Raw genomic sequence first — 20247 nt, 5'->3', positions numbered from 1 at the left:
GGACACCACTCATTCAGCTGGACCCAGTGTGTACCGCACTGGGCATACCTTGCTTTCCAGCCATATTGAGCAATCCATCTTGACAGTGCCAAGCGCTATCTATTTATACAGTACATTGCAAAAGTTTTAGGAAGGTGGGAGAAATGCTTAAAGCATTCTTTGCTGTAAACAAAGAATGCTTTCAGAAATATAGATAATTGTTTATTGGCCACAAATGTATTCTGCAGCAGGGCAACAACCCCAAACACACAGCAAAAGTCATTAAGAACTACAGTGGCTTACAAAAGTATTCGGCCCCCTTGAACTTTCTCACATTTTGTCACATTACAGCCACAAACATGAATCAATTTTATTGGAAATCTATGTGAAAGACCAATACAAAGTGGTGTACACTTGAGAAGTGGAACGAAAATCATACATGATTCCAAACATTCTTTACAAATAAATAACTGATAAGTGGGGTGTGCGTAATTATTCAGCCCCCTGAGTCAATACTTTGTAGAACCACCTTGTGCTGCAATTACAGCTGCCAGTCTTTTAGGGTATGTCTCTACCAGCTTTGCACATCTAGAGACTGAAATCCTTGCCCATTCTTCTTTGCAAAACAGCTCCAGCTCAGTCAGATTAGATGGACAGCGTTTGTGAACAGCAGTTTTCAGATCTTGCCACAGATTCTCGATTGGATTTAGATCTGGACTTTGACTGGGCCATTCTAACACAGGGATATGTTTTGTTTTAAACCATTCCATTGTTGCCCTGGCTTTATGTTTAGGGTTGTTGTCCTGCTGGAAGGTGAACCTCCGCCCCAGTCTCAAGTCTTTTGCAGACTCCAAGAGGTTTTCTTCCAAGATTGCCCTGTATTTGACTCCATCCATCTTCCCATCAACTCTGACCAGCTTCCCTGTCCCTGCTGAAGAGAAGCACCCCCAGAGCATGATGCTGCCACCACCATATTTGACAGTGGGGATGGTGTGTTCAGAGTGATGTGCAGTGTTAGTTTTCCGCCACACATAACGTTTTTGCATTTTGGCCAAAAAGTTCCATTTTGGTCTCATCTGACCAGAGCACCTTCATCCACATGTTTGCTGTGTCCCCCACATGGCTTGTGGCAAACTGCAAACAAGACTTCTTATGGTTTTCTGTTAACAATGGCTTTCTTCTTGCCACTCTTCCATAAAGGCCAACTTTGTGCAGTGCACGACTAATAGTTGTCCTATGGACAGATTCCCCCACCTGAGCTGTAGATCTCTGCAGCTCGTCCAGAGTCACCATGGGCCTCTTGGCTGCATTTCTGATCAGCGCTCTCCTTGTTGGGCCATGAGTTTAGGTGGACGGCCTTGTCTTGGTAGGTTTACAGTTGTGCCATACTCCTTCCATTTCTGAATGATCGCTTGAACAGTGCTCAATGTTGAAGGCTTGGGAAATCTTTTTGTAGCTTAAGCCTGCTTTAAATTTCTCAATAACTTTATCCCTGACCTGTCTGGTGTGTTCTTTTGTGTTCTTGACATTCACACACATTCATACTCCATCGGAGTATGAATGTGTGTGAATGTCAGTTAGAAAGCACCTAGGAAAAATGTGCTTGTGTGAATGGGTGTGAATGGGTGAATGCACAAGTTGTATAAAGCGCTTTGAGTGCTCAGAAGAGTAGAAAAGCGCTATATAAGAACCAGTCCATTTACCATTTACCATTCTTTGGACTTCATGGTGTTGTTGCTCCCAATATTCTCTTAGACAACCTCTGAGGCCGTCACAGAGCAGCTGTATTTGTACTGACATTAGATTACACAAAGGTGCACTCTATTTAGTCATTAGCACTCATCAGGCAATGTCTATGGGCAACTGACTGCACTCAGACCAAAGGGGGCCGAATAATTACGCACACCCCACTTTGCAGTTATTTATTTGTAAAAAGTGTTTGGAATCATGTATGATTTTCGTTCCACTTCTCAACTGTACACCACTTTGTATTGGTCTTTCACGTGGAATTCCAATAAAATTGATTCATGTTTGTGGGTGTAATGTGACAAAATGTGGGAAAGTTCAAGGGGGCCGAATACTTTTGCAAGCCTATTGTAGCATAAGGGAGTGTCAGGGTCAGGGTGCCCTGATACAATGCAAAAATTTAGGAATCTGCATCAAGAATCTTGATCTTTGAGATTTCCTTAGTGAGCATCATTGTGATTAGGATCTTGGAAAGTAATTGGGGCGCTATGTAAAAAAATGGCTATAATTAATAAACATGGATCCATCCATTTTCTTCTGCTTATCCAGTTCAGGGTTGCAGGAGCACTGGACCGTGCCACTGTGCTACCCTAAATTCCTAAATTTAATTCCAATTACAGTTCTAATTTATCTTAGGAGCTAGGAAAGAAAAGTGACTGGACTTCTTTAAGTTTCTTGAACACGTTTCACCTCTCATTTGAGAAGCTTTTTCAGTTCTAAGGCAAAATGTTGAGAAACCCAGGTATGTAAGCCCTAGTAGTCGTTGTCCCTTTAAAGAGTTGGTGACCCACTATTGATCATGTGCCTCATCACATGCAGGAAGGTGTGAAAAAGGGTGTGTGTCATTATCAGCAGAGGTTTCGGGTGAAACCATTGTAAGACCTTGCCTTACATTATCATGTGACTTATTGAGATCAACTGACGCTTGATGTGAGCGGGCACATCTCAAAACTGGATTGTAGGTGGTTGGTGTCGCAAGCCACCCCCTCTGTTCAAAGATGGTTGTTCAAAGTGGACATAAATGGCTTCTTTCACTCCTCTTTCAAACCATCTGGTCTTCTCTGTCCAAAATGCGAACATTGGCATCTTTGAAAGAGTGACCCTTGTCCTTTAGATGCAGATGTCCAGCTGATTCTTGTCCTGTTGAGGTGGCTCTTCTATGTTGTGCCAAGTGTTTATGAAATGGCTATTTGGTTTCTCCAATGTAGAGGTCTGAGCACTCTTTGCTGCACTACACAGCATGCACTATGTTGTTTAGTTTGTGTTTGGGAGTTGTGTCCTTGGGATGAACCAGTTTTTGTAGTGGCTGGGTTTGACATGCACTGGGATGTCGTGCTTGGAGAAGATTCTCCCTGAGTTTCTCTGATAAACCTGCGACATAAATGATGACAATGTTGATGTCTGACCATTTTTACTGTGCATCGTTATTGATCTGATGATAGCTCAGTTGGGATAACCACATTTTTTAAGAGCTTTCTTTACATATGTGTGTTCCTTTTCTTTCCTTTCTGGCTTTGAGTAATCAGGATTCTGCAACACCATCAGAAAACATTTCCTTGATTCCACTCTTTGGGAATCTTTTAAGGCAGTACTGCGTGGCAAGATCATCTCCTTTCAAACATTTTCGAAAAGAACTAGATTAAATCGTCTGTCCCAAGTTGAGTCTGAATTATCAACATTAGAGGAGGCACTTCGCCAATCTGATACTGAGGACATATCTAATGCTATTCTAAACTAAACTCGAATACAATCATATTTTGGGAACCCAAGTCGGTAGCGATATTATTAAATTGAAACAAAGACACTTTGAGTTGGGAGATAAACCCCATAAATTACTTGCCAGACAATTAAAAGATGTGCAAGCCCATCGCACCATACACAAAATTGCCTCCTCTACCGGTGAATTAATTACTGATCCTAAGCTGATTAATGACAGATTTGTTGAGTTTTTCAGCACACTGTACTCTTCTAAATCGAACGCCACTGACTCTGAGCTTTTTAGCTTTCTTAACTCTCCGAGTATTCCAACCCTTACAGAATCTGCCACCCAAGCACTTGAAGCTGACTTCAGCATCACAGAAGTCAAAGCTGCTATCCTTTCTTTCCCTAGCGGTAAAGCCTGCGGACCGGATGGGTTCAACATAGAATTTTATAAAGCCCATATTGATATAATCGCTCCACTTTTACTCAGAATGGTGAACTGCTCTATTGCACGGGGCTCTTTCCCTGATAGTATATATGATGCCCACGTTTGTCTTCTCCCTAAGAAGGACAGAGACCCCATCAATGTGACTTCATATCGCCCACTTAGTTTATTAAACTGTGATCAAAAAATCATTGCAAAAGTCTTGTCTTCACGCCTTAATAAAGTTTTGGGCACTTTAATTCAACACGATCAAACTGGGTTTATCCCAGACAGATTTGCTTTCTCTAATACCCGTCGTCTATTGAATGTATTGTATGGAATAAATCCTCCAAATTCTGCTGTTATTTCATTAGATGCACAACAAGCTTTCGATCAAATTGAGTGGAAATACCTGTTTGCTACACTTGAGAAATTTGGCTTTGGTAGCAATTTTACAACTTTGGTACATATGCTTTACGCACGGCCAAGATCATCGGTACTGACAAATTTTGATAGATCACATCCGTTTCTACTCCACCGGGGGACTAGGCAGGGTTGCTGTTTATCTCCACTGCTCTTTGCTCTAGCTATGGAGCCTCTGGCCATTGCAGTTAGAAGCAGCTCTGATATTGTAGGTATATCCTGTGGTCCTGTCAAATCCACTATAACTCTATATGCAGATGATGTGGCTCTAACACTGTCTGATGCCAGGCTCTCTTTGCCTCCCCTGCTTCGTCTCATTAACAAATTTGGACAACTCTCTGGTTTCACAATTAATTGGGACAAGTCCATTTTCATGCCATTGGCAGATGGGCTCGACTCTAGCTTCATCTCTAGCTTACCTTTTAAAACCACCAGCAGTCACTTTAAATACCTAGGTATTAACATTCCCAGAAACCGTAAGCTGCTATTTAAATTGAACTTTCAGGTACTTATTGATAGTATTAAAGCTAAGATAGATAAATGAACTCTTCTCCCACTTTCTTTAATTGGACGTGTCAATATTATTAAAATGGTAGTACTTCCTAAATTTATTCATCTTTTCCAAAACGTACCCATTTTTCTCACCTCATCCTTTTTTAAAACTATCGACTCTATCATTTTGTCTTTCATCTGGGCAAATAAACCCCATAGAATTTCAAAGGCACACTTGCAGAAACCCTCCTCTGAGGGCGGATTAGGCCTCCCAGTTTTCAGGCACTACTATTGGGCTTGCAATGCCAGAACGTTGGTTTTCTGGAACAGTGTTTCAGCTGTTCCTGCTGTTCAGAAGGGAGGCGGTCCTTCTTGGCCTTTGATAGAGGCACACAATGCTAAATCAATTTTTGGTACATCACTTGATGGTATGGTAAATGGTAAATGGACTGGTTCTTATATAGCGCTTTTCTACTCTGTCCGAGCACTCAAAGCGCTTTATACAGCTAATTCATTCACCCAATCACACAAGCACTTCTAAGTTTAAGTGCTAAGTATCTAACATTCATACACATTCACACTCCGATGGATGCATCGGAGAGCAACATGGGGTTAGTATCTTGCCCAAGGATATTTGGCATGCAGACTGGAGCAGCCTGGGATTGAACCACCGACCGGTATTCTGTTTTCTAAGCCCAACATACCTACCAAACTTTTAAGTAATGATTTTGTTCTAGGTCATTCTCTTAGGATCTTAAAGCAAGTTAGGGGTGCTTTGTGCCTTCCAGACCTATCCATTTTTGCTCCCATAACTGAGAACCTTTCTTTTTCACCTGGCTTGATGGACCCTGTGTTTAAGCATTGGTCAGCATTAGGTCTTCACACTATTAAGGATCTCTACATCGACAATTGTTTTGCTTCATTTGCTCAGCTGCAATCAAAATTTATGCTCCCCTCTGCTCATTTATTTAGATACTTACAAATTAGGAATTTTGTTAAACACTCTTTTACCCATCTGGATAAGCCCCCTGCTCATAGTGACTTTTATGATTATTTGATTAAAAATCCCACTTCCAAACACCTAATCAGCCAATTTACTACACTTTTTACACTTATACCACCTACTAACCACATCAAGGATGCTTGGGTTAAGGACTTGGAAGTAGACATATCGGATGCTTTGTGGGCCAATGGGTTGAAGAAGATTAAAGAATGCTCTGTTAATACCAGACTACAACTTATACAGTTCAAGGTCCTTCATCGTTTGCATTTTTCTAAAACAAAGCTATGCAGCATTTTTCCGTCTATTTCGTCTTTGTGTGACAGATGCAAAGCAATGGATGGAACCCTTGGTCACCTTTTCTGGTCTTGCCCCACACTCAGGAGTTTCTGGGCAGAGATATTTAATATGTATAACCGGATTTATGACTTAAAATTAGAGCCGGATGGTGTACTTGCAGTGCTAGGCTGCTCCCTAACTTCATTGGCACTCAGACGTCCTCTTCAGAAACCCCTTAATGTTTGGCATGATTGTAGCTAAAAGACTTATTCTCAGAGCCTGGAAATCACCATCTCCTCCATTGTTCAGGGTTTGGCTACGTGAGTTGATTGCTTGTTTGTATATTGAAGAGGTTCGTTATCGTTTGGCTGACACCCATTTTAAGTTTGTCGAAATATGGCGCCCTTTTCTCAATCATATTAATGGGAATTTAACATAAACTTTAACCCATTTGACTGCACTTTGTGTTTGTGTGAAACTGCACCTCTGCCGGACCCTGATTCCTTCCTGGACATGTTTCCCACATCTTCTGGTCTTGGTGAACTCTCTGTTGCCCTGTCTAAACTCACACAGAAGATCATATTTTTTGGACAATGGTGTTTCTTTTGAACTTTGGATTTGTACTGGCTAACTGGTGTATTTTTTATTTATTTTTTTATTTTTTTCCTTCCTGTTTTCCTGTTGGGGTCTTTTTTTGTTGTGTTTGGGTTCTGTTTTTTCTTTTTCTTTTTTCTGTGCTTAAATGTTATTGTTTTTTAATCTTATGTCCTTTGTCTGGTGTGACGTTATGTAACTTTGAACTTAAAATCTTATAAATAAACATTTAAAAAAAAAAAAAGAAAACATTTCCTCTATGTTTGTGTTCCAGAGTGTGGTGGGAGTCAAAGGTACTGGTCTGCATGTACAGGCTTACGATAAACTTCAATGTCAACCTTGAGATTTATCGTAAGCCCGCACATGCAGACCAGTTTTCTATTCTCCTCAATGTGCATAGCACAATCCAGAAATGGCAAACTATTATCCTTTGTATCTTCCCTTTATGTTTGTATCCACTGAGTTGGTCTTAGAAATGAAAAAGCTTCCCAGAAAAGAGGTGAAACGTCCTCAAGAAACTTAAAAAAGTCCAGTCACGTTTCTCTCCAACCTCCTTAGATTTCCATTACCTGAATCACTAAGAACCTACACAGACAGACAGTTTAACTCAAGGTTTGTTTGTTTTTTTACTAATCTTGGGATTAACTGTTTAGAAATTTAAAGTTGAATGTATGCTCTTCATTTCTGTATGATTGTCTGATTTAAAATAAACTGTGGTGGAAGCAAAACTACAAAATTGCGTCAAGTGTTGTGGAGTTTGGACCAATGTACAAGATGCATGAACAGGGAAGAGTTAAATCAAAGTACACATTTAATAAGCTTATTGAAGCAGTCTAAAAATACAGTTTACAAAGCAAAAGGTAAAATGATTTCAACATAAAATGGAAACATTGAGAGGAATTATTATAAAGGAATCAGCACTATATATGCAAACACAGAAGGAGAATCAGGGAAAGTGGAAACACCTGGGGAAAAATATGGAAATTAAACTAAACCCAAGACACCAAAGCCAATTAACTACCAAAATAAAAAAAAGTGAGAACCAAAACAAAAAGGGGAAAACAGGGACATGAATGAATTTATCATAAGAGAAATTGACACAGGAGACAGACACTGACACAGGACAGAAAGGAAACATGGAGAACAAAATAAACAAACACAGGACAAACTAACAGGAACAGGAACTAATCAATCAAGAAAGAACATACTGAGGAATAACACAAAGGTGAAATGTAAGCAATAAGTAAAATAATAATAATTTAAAAAATGAAATTGCTCTAATGCACATAAATTAAAGTATTCACAATGAGGTCTTTTTAGATACACAGTTACACTTGGGATTAAGGAAATGACTATGTAGGAATTTCTTATAGCTTTCACAGAATACCCCTCAATACCCAGACATGGTGGGGAAGCAGAGGGAAAAAGTAAAATTAGACTTATTAAAAGAGCCAACAGTGTACACAACATTGTGTTAATGTCTGCCAGGCATGCATTAACCCAAGTCAGCTGACCAATGCGAATCACATTAAAGCAGTCAATTAACCACAGCACATCTGATGTTGAAAAAACAGTCTATGCATTTATCAGCTTTAGGCTGACAGGGACTAGTACTGACAGGGACTAGAAAGAGAAAGCATATTTCTCCCATACTGGCTTCTTCATTGGCTCCCTGTTAAATCCAGAAATTAAATTTAAAATCCTGCTCTTCACATACAAAGTCTTAAATAATCAGGCCCCATCTTATAAGTGACCTTCTAGTGCCATATCACCTCATTAGAGCACTTCGCTGTCAGACTGTGGGCTTATTTGTGTTTTCCCATGATGCATTGAATGTCACCCTTTTCACTTATACTATGTGTTTATACAATTCTCTGCATTTAATTATTAGTTATTATTAATCTCTGGCTCTGTACCACAGCGTGTCTTTGTCCTGTTTTCCTCCCCTCACCCCCAATTGGTCATGGCAGATGGCTGTCCTTCCCTAAGCCTGGCCCTGCCGGAGGTTTCTTCGTGTTAAAAGGGAGGTTTTCCTTTCTACTGTTGCCAAAGCACTTGCTCATACCGGGTCATATGATTGTTGGGATTTTCTCTATGTTCTCTTTATTTACAACTAAACCATTCACAGGTTTTCTATTTTGTTCCTAGGTTTGAAATGGGGGAAAAAAATCAACATGTGAGCCTTAAACTATGTGTTATATTCATGATTTTTTTTTTAAATAAAATTACGTTATCCCTACAACTGCATACACACTGGAAGTGATTCACAGTGACGTGGCAACCAGGGAAAGTAAAGGAAAATCTACAACTTCAAGTGATTATGGATGAAATAACTGCTGGCAATGAGAAGTGTGTGGGACCCAAGATAAATGTTTCTCAACTTCCAGGTGAGTCAACTACCAGTAAGAGTGAAAAATAAATGTTTGACATATGACCAGGTAGTAATATCTTCCACAGGATAACTAAGCACATGGAGCCTGGAATGTATGCAAACAACAAGCCATCAGCTTCAAAGCAATGTGCGATAAACAAATTATTTCCAATGTATAGGCACCTTAGTTGGGTTATTTGGGACTTAATTGATGTTATGGGATTGAAATACAAGAAAATACAACAATGAAAAATGTCTGTACAGCTAATTGAAATGAAATGATTAAAGTAGTTAAGGATTTTGGTAAGTACAGGCAGGTTTTAGTTGATGGCACTCAGACACATTACTGTTATGTTTAAAAAGACATTTGTTTCACTGAAGCATGAGTTTAATAATTTATACATGAAGCTGATCTAAGCATAAAAAGAATGGTGGTTAAAAAGGGTGTATTAGGATGAGGTATAAGGTAAAATGGGGTGGAGTAGGATGAAAGTGGATTGGGGTTGCATGGGGGGGTTCCCCACCTGGTCACACCTTGTTGCAATCTACTTGGGGGAGAACAGTGGTAAAACAGAGTACAAAACATTTATGGATGCTTCACATACATAAACAAATAAGGCATATGTTTGCATCAACTGACAACAGCATAGTTTCGGAAAGAAAGAAGAAAAAAAATGTAACAATATATTTTTTTGTTTTGGTAGCAGTTGATAAACTATTTCATTGACAGTACACAGTGAAAACAAGAGTGAAATTGTAGGTATGATTGCGTTCTAAGTGCTATTTCTGGAGGTAGCCTTTCACTGAAGTAATACACAAATAGTAACTGTCGTATTAAATCAGGCAGCTGCTAAGTCCTTGTCTGTAATATACATACAACAATTACTGAGTCTCAACCAAAATATCAAATGAAGAGATCAAATAAGAAAAACAATGGCCTTTTAGGAAATTTTATATATAATAATAACGGCATTTAGAATAAAACTAATTAAAGAAATGTTACATGAGTCCTAAAAACTGGGTTATCACTTGCATCTGAATCCAACATTACAAACCAGTATTGCAGTTTGCTTCATCATGTTTAATGATGCAGTCTGAGTAGTTCAAGAAGGTCAAGTGACAGATTCAAAGATTTGGCCTTGGATTCAGGTTTGTTGTCCATGCGACAAGCACTTGATCAAATGAATGGTAGGCAGTTCAAGATTCATGCATGATGAGAGAATGACAGCTGTCAGTCAAACAAGGCTTGGTATAAGATAGCGACAATACGGCAAAGACTTTGAGCAAAAACCATCCGCAAATTACTTGTTTTGATTTGACTAAACCTGCTGCAGAAACAAAAGGAACTCAATTTATAAATTTATAAAGACAATTTAGAATCACATCTACAGAGATATCAAGTATTTGATATTCTGTAAATAAAATGCAAGAAAAAAAAGAATTATCAGAGCCAGAAAAAAAAGAAAATATGACCATAAAATAAGAAAACTGGAATTAAAATTCATCCTGCTTGTCTTAAAACGGTGGCTTTTTGCATTAACAGCATTTGATCAAATGGAGAGCTTTTTACTTGTTGGTAATTATCTAATTAAACTAATTAAATTAACACACATTAGCTCCTTTATGTTGATAAAATAGACTCAAGTTGACTTTAAAGTATTTCAAGCATAAAATTATGCAGTGTGTTTTTCTTTAAATCATTCAAAAGGCTTGTAAACAAACGTGATACAATTTTTCTTTTAAAGCTGTCGTAGTGATCTGCAAAACTGAAAACAATATTGCTCTTGTATTGCAGTGTAGAGCTATAGGTAACTAGGTATAGGTAAGTCTCATGTGTGAGAAACTAGTCAGATTAGGTTATACGTGACTTTATTTGTATGCTGAGCTTACTTTATAATTACTGAATCCTTTCACATTACATAACAAAGAGCTTTTGAATTTGGACTGGCTGATATTCATCTAAAAAAACCCTACATTTAGCATTTTATCTCAGTTGTCTTTCTCCACAAATCCAGTAAAGTACATCTAATATAGTATTAAACTTAGTAGTAGCATCCACATCCACCACGCAGTACATGAGCCAGTTATAAAAGTAAAAAATAGTAAAAATAAATTAAAAAACAGATTTTCAATTATCTTTCAGTTTATGAGCTATCGAAAGTAATTAAATTCACTGTGATAGAAGGTAAAGTTTATATTCAAAGGAGCTTGCAAAGAAAAGCGTCTGGACTTCTTTAAGTTACTTGAAGACGTTTCACCTCTCATCCGAGAAGCTTCTTCAGTTCTAAGGTCAAATGGTGGAGAGTCCCAGATATAAACCTAGTGGGAGTATCCCCCCACAGAGGGACAAAAGGACCCCCTGATGATCCTCTAATCGCCTGAGCCAAGGTGTGAAACTGGGTGTGGGTCCCAATCAGCCAGAGTTTCGGGTGAGTTCATTGTGAAACCTGGCCCCACCATATCATGCGAATTCCTGAGGTCAGATGGCCCAGGATGTGAGTGGGCGTTAAGGCGTCTGGGAAGGGATCTCAAAACTGGATTATAGATGGCAGAGAGTTGGTGTCGTAAACCACCACCTCTGTTCAAAGATGGTCGCTCACAGTGGACATAGATGGCTTCTTTCACTCCTCTTTCAAACCATCCCCGGTGTCACCTATTGTAGCCAACCTTTACATGGAGGAAGTGGAAAGGAAGGCTCTTGGCTCTTTTAAAGGGAGAGTACCCAGCCACTGGTACAGATATGTAGACGACACCTGGGTCAAAATCAAGACACAAGAAGTGGAATCCTTCACTGCGCACATTAACGCTGTGGATAAAAACATCAAGTTCACCAGGGAAGACACAAAGGACGACTGTTTGCCTTTCCTGGACTGCGCTGTGCACATTGAAGAGAATGGCAACCTCAACATCGAAGTTTACCGGAAGCCCACACACACGGACCAGTACCTCCTCTTTGACTCCCATCACCCTCTGGAACACAAACTTGGAGTAATTAGGACCCTACACCACCGGGCAGAACGTGTTCCCTCTAAGCCTGAAGGAAAAAAGAAGGAACACACACATGTAAAGGAAGCACTCAAAACGTGCGGCTATCCTAAATGGGCGTTCTTAAAGTCAGCAAAGAGGCACAGAAAAGAAGATCAGACACCAGCGAGGGAGGATAAGAAGGACAGATGCAACAACATTGTCATCCCCTATGTAGCCGGTGTATCAGAAAAACTCAGGAGGGTTTTCTCCAAGCATGACATCCCGGTGCATTTCAGACCCAGCAACACACTCAAACAAAAACTGGTTCACCCGAAAGACAAAACGCCAAAACACAGACTTAACAATGTGGTGTATGCTGTACAGTGCAGCGAGGAATGCCCAGACCTCTACATTGGAGAGACCAAACAGCCACTTCACAAGCGCATGGCACAGCACAGAAGAGCCACCTCCACAGGACAAGACTCAGCTGTCCATCTGCATCTTAAGGATAAAGGACACTCTTTTGAGGATGCCAATGTTCACATTTTGGACAGAGAGGACAGATGGTTTGAAAGAGGAGTGAAAGAAGCCATCTATGTCCACTGTGAACGACCATCTTTGAACAGAGGCGGTGGTTTACGACACCAACTCTCTGCCATCTATAATCCAGTTTTGAGATCCCTTCCCAGACGCCTTAACGCCCACTCACATCCTGGGCCATCTGACCTCAGGAATTCACATGATAAGGTGGGGCCAGGTTTCACAATGAACTCACCCAAAACTCTGGCTGATTGGGACCCACACCCAGTTTCACACCTTGGCTCAGGCGATTAGAGGATCATCAGGGGGTCCTTTTGTCCCTCTGTGGGGGGATACTCCCACTAGGTTTAAATCTGGGACTCCCCACCATTTGACCTTAGAACTGAAGAAGCTTCTCGGATGAGAGGTGAAACGTCTTCAAGTAACTTAAAGAAGTCCAGACGCTTTTCTTTGCAAGCTCCTTTGACTACGATGACCTGGATGACTGAGAACCTTCACAGACGTAAAGTTTATATGTCCTTCATCTAAGTTGTCTATTAACTATTCTGGGAGAGGTCTCTTCTCTTTTCAAGTTTGTGTAAGTTTTTCATATCTGACCTATTATCCCGTCTATTTCACTGTTTCTATTATTTTTACTTCATATTTTAAAAAAACAAACAAAAAACCCCCCAGAAAAAAATAGAATAAGTAGCTGTTTCCACAGCTAGTTTCATAAAGTTTAATTTATTTTCTACTGAAGCCAGTGATGCTCATTAGTCACTGAAAACATTAAACATTAATTTAACTAGTATCTACTTTCCGAGCACAGGTCTGGAACAAATCATCCACAATGATGATGATTTAGACAGATGTCTGTCAAGGAACATAATGTACACTGTTGTGCAAAAGTCTTGAACCACACCTCACTTCTTTATGTTTTGCTTCCATGGATCCAGATTTCCTTGTAATGTTTTTAAAATGGTCTTAGTTAGCTGTTAGTGGTCTAAGTTAGCTGCATTTTCTCCCATTTTCAGAAAAAAAACACCAACAATGACACAGTTAGGCAGAAATAAATATTATATTATCTAAATATTATTATATTTTTCCACCAACAGGGTGATTCCCAAAGAGCATTGGCAACAACCTGGACACAGGACCTGAGAGATACAGCTGGCCATTCAGTTCATCCATTTACAGTTCACCAAATACTTAAGGAAGGAAATGCTAAATTACACAAGAACTAGACTAAACGTCTTATGGAATGATGAATTCACATGTCAATAGCCAACTGTAAAACATGTTGGAGGCTCTGTTGTGAGTTGAGTCTGCATTTCAGCCACAGGACTTTTCAGTATGATAATGATCCAAACCACACTGCCAGCGCAGTAAAAGTATACCTGACAGAAAAACACTAAATGGATTATCAGCTACGGCTTAGCCTTGATCTGAACATTATTGAAGCAACATGGGATCATCTGAACAGAGAATGGAACAAAAGGCAGTCAAAATCCAAAGAGGAGGGTTTTTTTTTTTTTTAAATGTCCTTTAGGAAGCCTGTAGAACTATTCCTGAAAACTACAGAGAAATTAAAAGAAAGCTTGCCTAAGATGGTTAAGTGCCTCTTGACAATAAATAAAGATGTTCATACAAAAATATTGGCTTTTTGTACAAACACTATTTTTGCCTTATACACCGTATTTATATATTTATAAGTATACTGATAAGTGGGATGCAAAAGTTTGGGCAACCTTGTTAATAGTCATTATTTGCCGGTATAAATCTTTGGTTGTTACAATAAAAAATGTCAGTTAAATATATCATATAGGAGACACACACAGTGTTATTTGAGAAGTGAAATGAAGTTTATTGGATTTACAGAAAGTGTGCAACAATTTTTTAAACAAAATCAGGCAGGTGCATAAATTTGGGCACCACAAAAAAATAATAATAATAAAAAAAATATCAATATTTAGTAGATCTGCCTTTTGCAGAAATTACAGCCTCTAAACGCTTCCTGTAGGTTCCAATGAGAGTCTGGATTGTGGTTGAAGGTGTTTTGGACCATTCCTCTTTACAAAACATCTCTAGTTCATTCAGGTTTGATGGCTTCCGAGCATGGACAGCTCTCTTTAACTCACACCACAGATTTTCAAAAATATTCAGGTCTGGGGACTGGCCATTCCAGAACGTTGTACTTGTTCCTCTGCATGAATGCCTTAGTGGATTTTGAGCAGTGTTTCAGGTTGTTGTCTTATTGAAAGATCCAGCCCCGGCACAGCTTCAGCTTTATCACCGATTCCTGGACATTGGTCTCCAGAATCTGCTGATACTGAGTGGAATCCATGTGTCCCTCAACTTTGACAAGATTCCCAGTCCCTGCACTGGCCACACAGCATGATGGAACCACCACCATATTTTACTGTAGGTAGCAGGTGGTTTTTATTTTGGAATGCTGTGTTCTTTTTCCTCCATGCATAACGCCCCTTGTTATGCCCAAATAACTCAATTTTAGTTTCATCAGTCCACATCACCTTATGCCAGAATGAAGCTGGTTTATCGTACCTCAAGCGGCTCTGTTTGTGCTGTGGGTGGAGAAAAGGCTTCCTCTGCACCACTCTCACATACAGCATCTCCTTGTGTAAAGTGTGCCAAATGGTTGAACAATGCACAGTGACTCCATCTCCTGCAAGATGATGTTGTAGGTCTTTGGTGCTGGTCTGTGGGTTAACTCTGACTGTTCTCACCATTCGTCGCTTCTGTCTATCTGAGATTTTTCTTGGTCTGCCACTTCGAGCCTTAACTTGAACTGAGCCTTTGGTCTTCCATTTTCTCAATATGTTCCTAACTGTGGAAACAGACAGCTTAAAGCTCCGAGATAGCTTTCTGTATCCTTCCCCTAAACCAGACCTCCCCAAAGTGTGGGGCAATGGAGCAAAATATGGGTGTGTGTGGTTGGAGGATGTGTGCGTGCGTGAGCGTGTACTCTTCAGAGAAAATTAAAAGAGGAGGGAAACTTACAATTGACCCCCTTAAATACTCTTTCTCATTATTGGATTCACCTGTGTATGTAGGTCAGGGGTCACTGAGCTTACCAAGCCAATTTGAGTTCCAATAAATGGTTCTAAAGGTTTTGGAATCAATAAAATGACAACAGTGCCCAAATTTATGCACCTGCCTGATTTTGTTAAACAATTATCGCAAATTCTGTAAATCCAATAAACTTTATTTCACTTCTCAAATATCACTGTGTGTGTCTCCTATATTATATATTTAACTGACATTTTTTATTGTAACAACCAACGATTTATACAGGGAAATAATGCCTATTAACAAGGTTGCCCAAACCTTTGCATCCCACTGTGTACTTATATACTGTATTTCAATGTATATGTCCACATGATTTAATATAAGACATTGCACCAATTTTTATCTAGTTTTAAAATATGAAGAAATAAGGCAGGCTCAAGACCTTTGCAAAGTACTGTCTATCATTTCGGTGTAGATGGAAATCATGTGACACTACAGCCACAGGAATGTCATTTAACACCTCTATTTAGGAGCACGCATACAGTCACATGGTACTAGCATGCACACTCTAATGCGCATGCTACGAGCTCAATATTCTCTGAGGACTACTCATCCCCTCTGGCACCAGTTTTCTTGTAATGTTAACAAGTCTCTGCTGAACAGTCAATATGAAATTAATGTGATCATTCCAGTCTAACCAAAGCTGTGGCAAAACACAGTGCTGATAAAAACACCTCTCAAAGGCTCAGGGAAGATACGAGATATGAGCACTATCGTGCCATGTCCCTGAATAGCACAAATGGCTATAGAGCAAGGACCTGATGCCAAGCAACATGATACAGTGCTGGAACCAGGTTCTCAACCTGCATGACGCATGAATAGCTGGTAGACCAGATGCGTGTGTCCCAAACAAAACATTATACACTGCAAAAAAGAAACATTCTCACAAGCAATTTCACTACATATACTGCTTACTGCTTAAACAAAAACAAACAAACAAAAGAAAATAAAACAAAACAGATAAGGGTGGTAATTTGTCATTCTGACATTGCTGATTGTTTCCTTCAACAATCACTATTTTACAATCTTTTTAATATAACTGTGTTCTGTGTAAAATGGATTTGCCCTAGCTTCTGGCATGATTCAAAACAAGTGGGCAATTTTAACAGAAAAATATTTTTGTAAGCAGTTAATTTAATCTTACTCACAAAAGGATGCTGAAAAATGTATTGGCTTAAATTTCTATACAGTTTGAAAATTGTGTTTGTCCGGTTTCCCTCATAGAATTGTGGCCAAATACATTTCCATATAGTAAACAGGGTAGATTGTTGTTGGTGTATTAAAAAAGACAAATTTAGATTATTTGACTTTAATTTTAACTTTAATTTCTTTATACTTTGTGACCTAGATGTCAAGAAGTAAGACCGAGTATGTCAGGAAATTACTTGTTTTTGCAGTGTAAGCCATGTATGTTTTCTTTCTCACATACATACGCACTGATAATGACACAAACAGGCAAGATGAGAGAGGTAGAGGAGGCATTACCCCATGAAGCTCCTTCAAAACGATACCAGGACAGAAACAGGGAGAGGATTATGTAAATTAGCACATTGTACAATATCATAACACACACACACACACACTCTCTCATACACACCTCTCAAACATACATAAAGAGGTCATCTGCTTTTGTAAGGTTAGTGTATGTGTATAGTGTTTATGGTCAAGGCAAACGTTTTGGCACAGGAACAAATTTTGTGTTTCCTACATTTTGCCATTTGTTTCAATGATATAGTGAAAAATAATCGTAATCATTTCATAAGCTTCAAAGAGTTCCTTGGCAAAAAACAAACAAACAATCAAATTCATGCAAAGAGACAGTACTTATGGTTATGACACCTCTTCTTTATAATTTCTCCAGTTTGCTGTGGCATGCTCAATATCAGCTTCTGGACCTGAATAAAGGTGACTCAATCCTGCCTTATCAGTGCTCAGAGTTGATCAGTTTGTGAGCTTTTTGACTGTCCAGCCACTTCCAGTGAACGAGAAACAATTTGTTGAAATTCTGTGAATCTGTACTTAGTGATAACTAAGTGGCTGAGAGAGCATCAAACTAACACTTTGGATCCATACCTAAGAGAATCTTTAAAAAACAGGTGAACAAGCAAAACATGAAATGCAAATGATTGTTCTTCACTTAGAAACATGTAAAAATAATTAAATGAAAACTGAACCAGTACAGTATATAAAACACAGTTGTTGCCACTATCAAAACTTGACTGTAGCTATGACTGTACATTTGGCTAACCAAAGGTACGCACTATCATTTAAATTATATGTCATCTCTCAGTGTAGTGTGGTATTTGATGTATATTGCACATAACACACCAGATTCAGGATTAACAATATCTGTAAATGTCTCATTTTATCACAGAAAGACAGAAGCTGTGGAACTTACGAAAAAGCAAATGCCACCAGTGCCCCACTGACCACTATGAAGTCCAGGATGTTCCACAGGTCTCTGAAGTAGGATCCAGGATGAAGCAATAGCCCCAGGTCTACCATCTAAACCAAGAACAGGTAATTTGTGTTCTTTTGCTTATTTTGTTTAACTTAAAATTACCTATTAAAATCAACTGTTATAAGGACTTTCTTCTGTTTATACTTTTGCTCACAATGAGTATCCACTATTACAATGGTAATAGTGTATGACAAAAAATAAAAAATAACAAAAAATGTTAGAGACAGCAGTGTAATCACTCTCGCTGGCAGAAGAGTAAGACAAAAGTCATGAACTGCAGATTTAAATTAATATTGAAATGCAATTAAATCTGGTGTTAAATTTCTCACTGACAGAACACTGTCAGATTTAAATACTGTGGATTATACATATAAGAACCATAGTGCAGCAGATATACTGAGTGAACTGCACTGGTCACAGTGAGGTACATTCCTGCCTCAGTATCGTATTATAGTATTACTTATTTGGTTTCTGCAAGTAAAAACTGAAATGAGTCACCAGTTTGCTTCTGATAAAATATAATGAAAACACATACAAAAACACAGTGAACAATAGTGAATTTCAAAGGGTAGTGTTTACCTTGATCACCATTTCAAAAGTGAAAACACCAGTAAAGGCATAGTCCAGATATTTGAGCACCTGTAAAAAGACTTGATTAATACTGACAAAGACAACAAAGTAGAAAAGAAACTGTAGATACTATTCTGAAATAGTTCTACTTGCGTAATAATCCAGTCTATCATAGATGTATGGCCCCATTTTTAGGCACCACACACAGACAAAAAAATATATAAATGTATATAAAAAACCTGACTCAGGCAGAAGAAAAGATAAGAAAATATACTTCTCTCAGTTCTGTATGAGTACAGTGGGTATTGTATGTAGTTTTATTACTGTGTACTCTGTGTCTCACATTGTTGCGGGGTGCATTAGTCCAGACAGGGTCCTCTGCTGCCAGAGCAATACTGCTCATCGCAATGACAACCAGGATGGACATCTCAAAATAACGCAGAGTCACAACATAGTGACACAACCGCCTCACCCTGAGGAAAAAGAGGCCAAGAAAAAAGAAGTAAGTACCTGCTGTTGCTTCACTGTTCTTGTCCCTTCCCACACTCCAGCAGTGTTGAAATGCTATATACAACTGGTGCCTGTCAGCACTCATCGGTACCATGAGATTGGCTTTTAGTAAGACATGCAATATGTTCTTTTTTACAGATATGAAATAAAATACCACCCAAGAGCTACACTGGCTAACATTCACAGGATGTTGTGATGGGTCAGTGTGGTAGCACCTTCTAACCATATGGAGGGAGGAAGCAGAGCTCAGAACTCACGGATTGGTCTGTCCAAAGATGAACATTGAACTGTAAGGCAGGATGGGTTTAGGCCCACTTGGGCCTAGATCCTCCAGGGTCTTCTCATTTATGGGCACTGTTTCACAATCAATACTGTTCACTGCAAAGAAAGATCATCAGACCGTGATAATGCTCATTAGTGGCACTGAATATCATCATCATCAAGATCACTATTTCTATCATATAATGTATTTCTCAGAGCAGCATTGAAAAATGAATACAATGTCTTTCAGCACCAACGAGCGAGTGAATTATCTTCCACGGGTTAGAGCAGGTGGCACTGAAGGAACCCTGAAAATGCTGGCTAAAGACAAATGTAAATTCTGCAAAAATATATAATTCATGTTGGCAAGAATGTCAATCGCAGGCAAGTAAAATTAACATTGAATCAGTGTGCAACTTTGCTACAACAATGCCGGACTCTAGAGCAGGACGATATTACCAAAAATATTTATCACGATATACATTTGAAAATTTGCGTTAACGATATAACTAACGATATAATTGATGATATAAGTGACGATATAATTGACACTAGACAAAATACTTTACAACTCCACAACTTTATTCGTGAAAAAAAAAATCAACGTATTTTCACTTAAAAAAGCAGCTGTTTTTTATGTGCATTAAAGTTATATAAAAATTTAACAGTGCAAATGCAAAATCCTTGCTGACAGTTTAACCAAAAGGCATTTCCAGTGGAAATTGGCCGACATATCCTCAGCATAACCATGTATAATATCCACAAAACTTAAAAAGAGGTTATACACACACAATACGGTAATATTATGTTGAAGCACAGTGCGTATCACTCTGTTTGTAGCTTAGCAAAGTCGTATTAAAACA

At 38.9% G+C, this 20247-nt stretch overlaps 1 protein-coding gene across 1 annotated transcript in view; it reads right to left on the bottom strand.

Annotated features, from left to right (window-relative positions):
• LOC146507178 (putative voltage-dependent N-type calcium channel subunit alpha-1B) overlaps window positions 1–20247 on the bottom strand; it is a 285564-nt gene that overhangs the window by 127967 nt on the left and 137350 nt on the right. The window contains 4 exon segments of the mRNA XM_085180590.1: window positions 17981–18087; window positions 18623–18682; window positions 18957–19086; window positions 19381–19501. Of these exon segments, the coding sequence (XP_085036716.1) occupies window positions 17981–18087; window positions 18623–18682; window positions 18957–19086; window positions 19381–19501 (418 nt within the window).

The sequence above is a fragment of the Neolamprologus multifasciatus genome, chromosome 12, assembly GCF_963576455.1.
Source record: "Neolamprologus multifasciatus chromosome 12, fNeoMul1.2, whole genome shotgun sequence".
Classification (NCBI taxonomy): Eukaryota; Metazoa; Chordata; class Actinopteri; order Cichliformes; family Cichlidae; genus Neolamprologus; species Neolamprologus multifasciatus.
Note: the sequence above shows the minus strand (reverse complement) of the source record. Positions and strands in the feature narration are given on the sequence as shown.